The following is a 10583-nucleotide window of genomic DNA, read 5'->3' as shown; positions in this document are numbered from 1 at the left end:
CAGTGCCCTGATTCAGATCCTCATTGCGGACCTGCCCATTGTAGCAGCCAGGAGAGCCCAAGGGTAGAGCCACCAATTAGATGGCAGAGGAAGAGGTAGATACCCACATGGGCTCCTATAGAATACTCCTGGGGGAAAAAAAATCACTGTACCCTCTTGTTTTCTGGGGACACGCTCTAGCTCTATGCCTTTTTGGTCCAAGAAGTTGTCAGTCCGTTCGTTTTCCCCAACACCCCCATCAAGTCGGGGGTTGCAGACACACACCCCTTCCAGCCTAGGGTATAACATTTTTTGAGTGCTTTGTCTTGAACTCCTGGGAATTCTCCATCCCTCCCAGGGTAGTTTGGCTAGGGACCTGACCCAGGCAGATGAGGTACCCTGGGGTAGATCTCTTTCAAGGGCGTTTCCTTCTAGTTTAGAAGGAATGCCAAGACAATCAAAGGCCACCTGGGAGTGGTGACTGATTTCAGGAGGCCAACAAAAGTCCCTACTGGAATCCTTTTCAGCCCTTCCCTCCAAGATTAACTGAAACTTGCTAATTGTGGCAACCCTCACATGTTCCCCTCCCCCACCGCCTCTTCCTCTCACCCCTCCCCCTTTCATCAGAATGATAAAGGGCCTGGCCTGCCCCTGTCCCAGCATGGCCTCGGGCTGGGACCCTGCCTCTACATACAATCCGCCTACCCTGAGCCCCCAGTTAGGCCCTGCCGCTGCCCAGGGCTACCTCCCTTGCATGGGGCCTTGCAACAACTCTCATCTGAGCCTACCAGAGGCCGAGTCTCCTTCAAAGACCCCCAAGAGGAGGAAGAAGAGATACCTACGGCATGACAAGCCCCCCTACACCTACTTGGCCATGATCGCTTTGGTAATTCAGGCCGCACCCTTCCGCAGACTGAAGCTGGCCCAGGTGAGAGGGTCCCTCACGCTCGCGGGTCATAACTACCCCTGGTCTGTTATCCACTTACTATGGGCCCAGGCTCGGCCTCTACGTAGTCCGCTCATCCTTACCAGTGAGATCAGTCTTGAGACCCCTTGTTTCACAACCCCCACTCACTCTGCCCTCTGGCGCAGAAATCTGGCTCCCTGAGAAGGGGTACCCTGGGGTCGGCCGTACGGGAGGGAGAGGGCACCGCTGCTATCTCCTCACCGTGCCAAACACTGCCTGGTTTCAGATTATCCGTCAGGTCCAGGCAGTGTTCCCCTTCTTCAAGGACGACTACGAGGGCTGGAAAGACTCCATCCGCCACAACCTTTCCTCTAACCGGTGCTTCCGTAAGGTGGGGTGGTCGACGGTCGAACCCGGGGCAGGGGGCGGTATGGGCGAGGAAACCCTGAAACTGTGGGTGGGACAGCCACACCCAAGCCGCCCACTCTCTAGGTGCCCAAGGACCCTGCAAAGCCCCAGGCCAAGGGCAACTTCTGGGCGGTGGATGTGAGCCTGATCCCAGCAGAAGCGCTGCGCCTTCAGAACACTGCCCTGTGCCGCCGATGGCAGAACCGGGGTACACACAGAGCTTTCGTCAAGGATCTGAGCCCTTACGTGCTCCACGGTCGGCCTTATCGGCCACCCAGTCCCCCACCACCATCCAGGGAGGGTTTCAGCATCAAGTCCCTGCTAGGGGACCCTGGGAAAGAATCGACATGGCCCCAGCATCCTGGGGTAGCCCAACAGAGCAGCCCAGCTCAGGCAGGCACCTGGTCTAAGGAGGAAGAAGGGATGTGCCCTGTATCCTGTAACCTCTCTGAGAAGCCTCTGTGGCCCCTCTGCTCCCATCCAGGGCCCACAAGAGTAGAGGGGGACACTTCCCAAGGGGAAGTCATCAGGCCTTCTCCCCTTTCCTCAGAGCAAGGCACCTGGCCTCTCCGCTTACTTCAGGGTTCCTCAGATCCCATGGGAATGTCCAGGAGGGGGAGCAGAACTTCCTTGTGGGGACAGTTACCCACCTCTTACTTGCCCATCTACACCCCCAACGTAGTAGTGCCCTTGGCCACTCTACCTCCCACCTCTTGTCCCCAGTGTCCATCTTCAACCAGTCCAGCCTACTGGAGTGTAACTACTGAATCCCAAGGATCCCAGGACCTCCTTGGTGATCTAGAGTCCCACTTTCAGGGAGTACCACCCAACAAGAGCATCTATGATGTGTGGGTCAGCCACCCTTGGGACCTGGCTGCTCCTGCCCCAAGCTGGCTCCTTTCCTGGTACAGCCTGTAATACCTCAGGGCAGACAGGGCTGCTTCTCTCTTCCACCCTCGGGTTATCTTTTTTTTTTTTTTTTTAAATAAAGAACCAGAGCTAGGAGCATGCCCACAGCAACAGCTTTAAAACACCAGGCACACAGCCTTGCTGAAACCCCACCGCTTTAATTGGTTTCTCCAGAAAGTGTTTTTGCCTCTGCTAGATAACTGCAGGTCTGGCCACCATGCCTTTGATACCCGTCGTCGTCGTCCCCCCCCCCCCCCCTCCAGGGACTGGCTCTGGAGATGCAGGGCTCCGCCTAGACCCCACCTTCTCAGGCCCTCATCTATCCATCCTCTCTCACCACACCTTCCTGGCTCCAGGCTGGGGGAAGGAAGAGCCAAAAGTGGGCCCAATGTGAAGTCTTGCCCTCCCTCAACTGCCTGGGTAGGAGGTAGCACCTTTTGGGGGGAAAGGGTTAAGAAATGGAAGACGGGGGGCCTACGTGATGTGGGTGTGCTGGAAGTAGGGGGAGAGATTAACAGTAAAGGACTTTACAACATTTAATTCCGAGTCTGATATTGGGGGCAGGGTGGTGACTTGGGAAGCCACTTGGTCTGGGGTCTGGTTCCTGCAGCTCTGGGTCCCCTGCTGTGTGTGGTGATAAGGACAAATGGTGATAAGGAAAGAGAGCTAAGGGCCTGTGGCCCAGTTGGGGGTGGAAGGGGGGGAGGCAATCATTTCTCCAAACATAACATTCCCCGGCCAGATCAAGAAGGGGAGACTGTGGGACTCTTTGGGGGCAGTTAGGGCCCCAGAGGGGGTTGTTGTTGCTGTTGTTTTTTAAAAAAGGTTGACCTGGGAGATGGGAAACAGGAACTTCCCTGCTGCCTCTGCCAGCAGAGGTTATGTTCCCAAGCCCAGATCGAAGGGCTTTGACCCACATCTAGGGAGGCAGGTCCCCTGGAGGCTCCAGAGTCAAGCCAGAACAGCTGTTGGGGCTGCCAGGAGACGGAGTAGGGGTGCAGGAAGTTCCAGTGAGTGGTGTCTCAGTACTGAGAGAAGAAGGGGTTCCAGAGCGTGGGGCCCGACGTCGCCGTGCTGGCCCCAGTTCCACTTGACCCACTCGCTCGGCGAACTTGAGTGAGCAGATGGTCTCCCGGAGATCTTCCGCCCTCGTGGAGATCTACAAAAGAGGGGCACTCATGCATAGTGCGGGGGGGGGGGGGCAGCGACTCAGGCGTGCGCCAGCCTAGGGACCCACCTGCAGCAGCAGAATCGCAGTGGTGCCTGCACCAAGCGCTGGCTGTAGCAGGCGTGTAAGCTGTGAGTCTCGGAAGGGCACGTGCGGTCTCCGAGCTCGGAGCGCGGCCATCACTCCGCCTAGAGCCAGCAAGGAGCGGTTGATTGCCTGGGCCTCCCGCAGACGCCGGGCGCCATTCGGGTCTCTCTGTGGCATGCTGGCCACTCCCGCCTTCCACACGCGCTCGGATCCCGCCAGGTCCACCAGGTGCAGTGTGCCTGCAGGTGCAAATGAGCCCGGCGTGGAAGGAGACCTCTAGTGAGCTGCAGACCCAGCAGGGCTTAATTAAGCACAACCAGTGGTACCTGTGATACCCTGGGCACGAGGTGGAGATGCAGCACGGAAGGTCAGCGTAACTAGGGCATGCGAGCGTGAGCTGTGCTGGTTCATGACAGTGGCTGCTGTAGCTCGGTTGCTCCTCCCTAGACTCAGCATCTAGAGAGCAGAGCATCCGGAGTAATCTGATATATATATATATATATATATGTATATGTATATATATATATATATATTCACACCGCCCCCCCCCCCCCCACCCCCCCACCCCCGGCCCTAGGTGGGAGCCAACAGGGGCCCAGTAGGGCAGCCTTACCTGATGAAGGGTTTCCAGGTTAGGTACATCCCAGTGTGTGAGGCCAGCCACTTGAATTCCCCCCTGCCCTGCAGGTCCCTGCCTCACTACCAGGCGCTCTGGAGGCCCTGTAGCTAGGAGGTCCCTGGAGAGAAAGGATGGGTTTGGTTCTTCACTTTCTAAAAGTAGCTTCAGAACCCTGGGCCAGAGGCAAGGAGAAGGCTGCCCACACATCCCTGACCTGACCGCCTCGTTGTAGATCTCCACCATGCTGAGGGTCACATGGTGGTGCCCTCCAGTCCCCATCTCCCGGAACAGCAATTGCAGTGCCCTAGGAGCTATGCCAGGGTCCTCGGGTGGGCCCTGAGGACAGTGTGCAGTGCCACATTGGACTCACATACAAACCCCAGAGTCTTCCCCGCCCCTCCAGCCCCCAAGTATACGCTCCAACCCACCTCCATGCTGTAGGTTTTCCCAGTCCCGGTCTGACCGTAAGTGAAGATGCAGACGCTGTACCCCTGGAGGCAGGACAACACAGCAGGCTCCAGCTGCCTGAAGACCTGGGGACAGAACACAGGTGGGAGAAGTATGCTCAGTCCTTCCCTACTTCCCTGTTTAAGACCTGGAAGGGTAGTGAGTACAGTCAACGAAATGTGAGCCAAGTGTAACTCCCGTGGGAAGTGGCTCCCCTTTTTTCATATATAGCAGGTACCCTAAGAATTGGTGGGGGCGGGGCATGACAAAAGAACAACAGCCTGACAGAATGTACCAAAGAGCAATTTAGAAGGTCCTGGGAATGAGGGGTGAGCAGTAGTCAAGTGCTTCCACGCCAGGACTGGACTGACCATCCTTTCTATGCTTTTCTGGGTTATTCTACGGCAACTCATGGAAATGTGCGCTGGAGACCCTGAGCAGTACTGGACAAGAAAATAACCCTGACAGGGAGTGGTGCACACGCCTTCAATCCCAGCACTTAGGAGGCAGAGGCAGGTGGATTGCTGTGAGTTCTAGGCCAGCCTGGTCTACAAAGTGAGTCTAGGACAGGCAGGGATGTTACACAGAGAAACCCTTGTCTTGAAAAACAACAAACAAACAAAACAAAAAATAATAGTCAATTGCTGAGTGTGGTGGTGCAGGCCTTTAATCCCAGCACTTGGGAGGCAGAGGCAGATAGATCACTGTGAGTTCGAGGCCAGCCTGGTCTACAAAGCAAGTCCAGGACAGCCAAGGCTATACAGAGAAACCCTGTCTCGAAAAACAAAATAATAAAAATAATTCATAATTAAAAAACAAAACCAAGAAAGTCCCTTGGGTATAGGGGATAGTAATCAGGCAGGACTATAGAAACCAGGGAGACATGAGGCTGAAACGTCTAACCTGTTGGACAAAACAGATATTGACACAATAACAGCCTTTTGAGTAACTAACTGCATGGCCAGCCTTGATACCAGAAGGTTCTTAGAGGTGGAATGCCTGTCACTTTTGATCTCTGGTCTTATAGTCAATGTCTAGAATTACCAGAGTGAGGATTAAAAAGTTCAGGACTGGGTGGTACAAAAATGGAGAATACAGTTGAGAAATTTCATGAGAGATACATTTGGTCCAGTTTGTTAAATTGATGACCTAGTCTAGGCTACCCAGGGTATAGCGGAAAAGAGTAGGGAGCTGTGTATGGATGTAGTTTGGTGTGGGAGATGACGCCAGGGGAGTGAACGTATAGGACAGATAGGCAGGTGGGAAGTCAGTGCTGAGTCTGTCCCTGCCCAACATTACATTATACTGTGTCTGTGCGACCAGCCGGCAGCCTGGGTCTTCGTTGCCAGCCCTGACCCTTACCCTTCTCAGCTCTGAGCCTCCATCTCAGTCACAGAAGCTCCAGCAGCACAGTTTATGTGCAAATGGAGACCATGCGTGAAGCAAGTTGGGGTAGACTGCTTTTCCACTGGTGTCTGGCCAGAAAAGAGGGAAGAGGAGGATGGGAACAGGGCAGTAGGGGAGTGGTGGGGCTGGCAGCTGCTCTGCTCACCTATCACCGATGCTCCCACCTGGTCTGCCTTAGAGTCACCAAGCAAGTGGAGGCTCTGCCTTCACAGATGGCGAGAACCCGGATCATAAGAAGGAGGATGTGTCAATGAAGCCTGGGCACAAGAGGCTCCAAGCCATCCCCCATAAGATCACAGCCCTGTCTTCACCATTGTGGTACCCATCCATGCCCTACAGCCAGTTCTACACAAGCAGTAACTCACCTTGGACAGATTTCCTTAGCACTCAGCTGGGCAGCCAATCCTGCCTCCAAGGACTTTCAGTGGCTCCCTTCCCTGATGGAGCGAGCCCAGCCTCCCACCTTCTAGCCATGGACTGGGCCTCTCATGGACCCAGGGGGACCCTGGGGGCCTCTCATGGACCCAGGGGGACAGATGCAAAGGTGGCTGTCACCTCCTCCTGGCTGGCATCTGGAGGAAAGACCCAGTCCAGGCGAAAGCGATGCTGGCGCCCTCGGTAGCAGGTGGTGATGGTCCCCCCTTGCCCCGGCTCCACGCTCACCAGGCTGGAAGGTGTCCCTTCAGCGGGTCTCAGCCGACACAGAACACGAATGTTCCCTGCATGGGGGACCACATCAGCAGATGGACTGACTCCTCAGCCTTGAAACATAGACAGCTCTTACTCTTCTACCCTGTAGTCACCACTGCTTCACTCCCAAAGCCAATCTCACCCTTGAGTTCTAAGAGCCGCCCTGAGCATCCAGCTGGGGGTCCCTGCTGCCCTTCTGGAAGCTGAGTCCTAGCCCCTCCAGCTGACAGAGCCCCAAGGGCCCAGGATACCTGTGAGGAAAATAAAGGTTTTCCAGGCACTCAGTGGATTTGAAAAGAATCTAGGAATCGGGCTGGAGAGACGACTCAGTAGTTAAGAGCACTGCCTGCTCTTCCAGAGGTCCTGAGTTCAAGTCCCAGCAACCACATGGTGGCTCACAACCATCTATAATATGATCTGATGCCCTGCAGGTGTACATGCAGGCAGAATACTGTATGCACAATAATAAATAAATCTTTCAAAAAAAGAAAGAAAGAAAAGAATCTAGGAATCACAGGCAAGAATATCCATTCGATTATCTGTCCTTCTGGGCGTCTCAGCAATTGTCAGTTTTCACAGTGTAGAAATGAGCTTACGGGCTGAAGAGGCGGCTCAGAAGTTAAGAGCACCATCTGCTCTTCAAAGGTCCTGAGTTCAATTCCCAGCAACCACATGATGGCTTGTAACCTTCTATAATGAGAGCTGGTGCCCTCTGATGGTGTGCAGGTGTACATGCAGGCAGAACATTGTATAAATAATAATCTTAAAAAAAGAAATGAGCTCACAGCTGGGGGGGGTGTGATCACAACACTTAGGAGGCAGAGGCAGATGGATCACTGAGTTTGAGGTTAGCCTGGTCTATAGAGTAAGTTCTAGGACAGCCAGGGATATACAGAGAAAGAAGAAAAAGGAGGAGGAGGAGAAGAAAGAGGAGGAGGAAGAAGAAGAAGAAAAGAAAGAAAGAAAAGTCAGGGCACTTTGGGTCACTCAGAAATCATTCAACAACTGACCCACTGGTATGGGCAGCTCCTGAAGGAAGGGAAGGGACAAACAGTAACAGAGGCTCCCCTGGGAAGAAGAGTGAGCAGACTGCTTATAGAGATCCTGACCTGGCCCTGGGCCTCACTCAGCGAGCCCTGACAACTCTGGGTAAAGGTGCTGACCAATCCTCGGAGGTCCCCACATCCCTGACGAAGGCTGGCCATCCGTGCCCGAAGTCCTAGAGGAGGAAGGCCATTGAGAAGAGAAGAATGGATTCCAGAGGTTTCTCAGAAGCCACGTGCTCCCGGCCCTTACCTGCCAGCTGTCCATGAACCTGCTGGAGCTCCTGTCTGCAGTTCTGTTCTGTCTCCTGCTGGAGCTTCTGGAGAGCCCCTCGAAGGCCCTGCAGCTGCATCTCCTGTACCCCCAGCTGTCCCTCCCAACCCCACTTCTGTCACGGAGGAAAACAGGCACCAGGCTTTGCCCAGACTTCACCTCCCAGCTTCCCATCCCTCCTTGTTCCTGGGTCCCTTAGCCCACCTGGACTCGAAGAGCCTCTGTGGTGTCCTGGGCCTCTTGAAGCTGGCCCTGCAGCTCCAACAGCGCCCCTGCCTCCTCCTACAGGAGAGTGGGAGCCAGATGCGCCACAGACCCGAATGGAAACTCGGAAAAGGCTATCCTATAGTTCCATTTCACAGGCCAAATCAAGAGCGACAAGAATGGCTGAATCTATAACACCCAACTGCATTCGGGGGCGCCCTGTCCCAGCCTCTTTGTTCTCCTGCGGTCACACAAGAGAGACCAAGAACCATGAGCATCAGCCTCATTGATGGGGCTACCCTGAAAAGACCACGCCGGAGTTTGTCCATAGTTAGAGACGGTCCCCTACTGAAGCGAACACAAAGTCCTGAGGAGGTTTAGGAACAGTTGCTGGACACCAGGTGTACAGAAGCCTGGGCTGCAGATCTCACACAGCCAACTAGTGGGGTACCTGTGGAGCTCTGGTGAGGGGGCTAGGGCCCCAGTGCAGCAGGAGGTCCCGAGTGAGGCTCAAGCTCTGTTTCAAGGCTTCATTCTCTAGTGTGAGATGCTGAACTCTCTTCTCGGAGTCTGTCACCCCCTGACAGAGAGGGACGTCATCAGAGCCCACCTGGAATTCCCTTGACCTTGACGTCCCAGCCTGTCTCCTATGCCCACCCCCAGAGCCTCACCACTCCCAGGCGGAGTCTACTCAGCTCTTCTTCCTGCTGCTCCAGCTGCTGTCTCAGCTCTTCCAGCTGTGAAGGAGTCAGGGACGGGATGGGATGCCTTTTCCGTCACACCCACACAGTCCCTGCCACTCCTGATTCCCTTCTCACCTGTCCAAGAATGAGCTGTTCCAACCGCTGCCAAGCTCTCTGTTCCTCCTCCACTTGGGGAGGCTGATGTTCCTGGGTCTCTTCCCTTGGTGCCTCATCCAAGCTGGGAGACGGTTGAGAGGAGCTTTCTTCCTGTGACAGAGACCCTGGAGAGGGGTGGGCCCAGTTACATGTAAGAAATGTCTGCCCTTAGAGAGCAAAGCCAACTCCGACAGCCTCTGCCGCCTTACAAACCATCTAGAGTGGAGGGCTGCACTGGGCAGGCTGGCTGAGTCCCCTGGAGAAGGGCCTGCCTCCCCCTGGGGCTCCGTGTCCATGCCAGAAGGGCTAAGAGCTGACTTGTTACTGTCAACAGTGGGGGGACCTCACCGGGCTGTGAAGGAAATAAGAACCAAAGGAGAGAGGAGTTGGGATGTGAGGAAGACAGAGGCTAGGGAAAGGAGTGGCTAACTGCTGGAGCCGGGGACGCTCACCTTGCCCAGGTCAGGGGGAGTCCCGCAGCTCTCTTCTGCCCTCAACTGGAGGGAGAGGAACTCAGCAAGGCGCATGAGTGCCTCTTCCAGGGACACCTCAGCTGCTCCACCCTCTGCTCCTTTCTGACCATCTTCAGATTCCGAGCAGCCTTCGAGGCCAAATAGTGGAAGGAAGAAGCACTCTGCATCGATCGTTGGACGGGAGGCCTTTCTCCCTCCCAGTGAAGTCACGGTACTCCAATTGCAGGGCTTCCCCAGACCCTTGCCGACCAGCAGCTCCCCGCATGCACCTACCCGCCAGGCTGTTCAACTCGGTCCACAGTTCTGAGGCGAACTGATCCGGGCGGCGACGACCCCTAGGTTTGCCACCACCGCCTCTCTGGAAAAAGAGCATGGGGCGCCAATGAGGGTGCTGGCAGCATGTGTGGCTTCCCTTCTGAAATGGGCCAAGGGGTTGGGGCTGAGGTCTATGACCCCAACATCTACACAGAGACAAAACTGGTCTCGGAACAGTCCTATTTCCCAGAGCCAGCGCCTGAAGGACATAAGCTGCACAGTTCGGCCACGACCAGATCTCAGAACGACGGAGATAACCAACCGTGATGCAGGCCCACTCCGCTCACCTGGGTGGGGTCCCCGGGGTCCGCGGCCGCCGTTGCCCCGCCATCCCTGCGGAAAAGACTGTAGAAGATGTAGATGAGCAGAGAGTAAAAGGCGTACATGGGGGCGCGGGGCGGCAGAGAGCACCGCTTCGCGCCGCCCCGCGTCCCCGCACCAGGACTCCGCACCCGCCCGCCGCAGTGCCCGTGCGCATGCTCGTGGCGGCCGCCCCCACGGACTATGTTCCGCGGGCGGAAGGCGTACTCTGAGGGGCGACCGTGGAGACCTGCAAAACCTGTCCTTAAGGCTCTGTCGAGCGTTTTTAGGCCCTATTTCGCAAACAGCGGGCGCAAAGAGCCCCCAACCGCTGTCTGGCCTCATTTGGAAATCCCGCGGAGACCCTACCAAGGTACGCGCACACAAACGCAGCTGTCAGCGCACAGGTGTACAACCCCTTCTCCCGGGATAGCTCAGCCAAAACCCCACCTATCCCTGGGAGCCAGACCCAGTCCCGCCCAGACCTCCCCATCGGTCACAACCTCGCCCCTCC

General features: G+C 55.8%; 2 protein-coding genes across 3 annotated transcripts; one reads left to right on the top strand and one right to left on the bottom strand.

Moving 5' to 3' along the window:
* The first annotated feature begins 640 nt into the window (after positions 1-640).
* Foxh1 (forkhead box H1) lies at positions 641-2418 on the top strand. The gene is made up of 3 exons (XM_051159333.1): positions 641-907; positions 1173-1277; positions 1379-2418. The coding sequence occupies exons 1-3, from the start codon at positions 641-643 to the stop codon at positions 2210-2212; spliced, it is 1206 nt and encodes a 401-aa protein (XP_051015290.1). The 3' UTR covers positions 2213-2418.
* A 300-nt stretch (positions 2419-2718) lies between these two features.
* Kifc2 (kinesin family member C2) lies at positions 2719-10534 on the bottom strand. 2 transcript variants are annotated; one of them, XM_051159825.1, is made up of 19 exons: positions 10439-10518; positions 10057-10114; positions 9728-9812; positions 9434-9582; positions 9195-9333; positions 8961-9106; positions 8814-8879; positions 8594-8722; positions 8143-8220; positions 7918-8032; positions 7731-7840; positions 6764-6872; positions 6487-6650; positions 4506-4610; positions 4292-4413; positions 4072-4195; positions 3785-3914; positions 3441-3697; positions 2719-3362 (listed from the first exon to the last, which is right to left on the bottom strand). In XM_051159825.1, the coding sequence occupies exons 4-19, from the start codon at positions 9506-9508 to the stop codon at positions 3123-3125; spliced, it is 2109 nt and encodes a 702-aa protein (XP_051015782.1). In that variant the 5' UTR covers positions 9509-9582; positions 9728-9812; positions 10057-10114; positions 10439-10518; the 3' UTR covers positions 2719-3122. The 2 variants fall into 2 exon arrangements, with proteins under 2 accessions (XP_051015782.1, XP_051015781.1); XM_051159824.1 differs by having other exon boundaries at positions 10057-10534.
* Positions 10535-10583: the final 49 nt, after the last annotated feature.

The sequence above is a fragment of the Acomys russatus genome, chromosome 17 (genome assembly GCF_903995435.1).
Source record: "Acomys russatus chromosome 17, mAcoRus1.1, whole genome shotgun sequence".
Lineage (NCBI taxonomy): Eukaryota > Metazoa > Chordata > Mammalia > Rodentia > Muridae > Acomys > Acomys russatus.
This window is presented reverse-complemented; position numbering and strand designations above follow the sequence as displayed.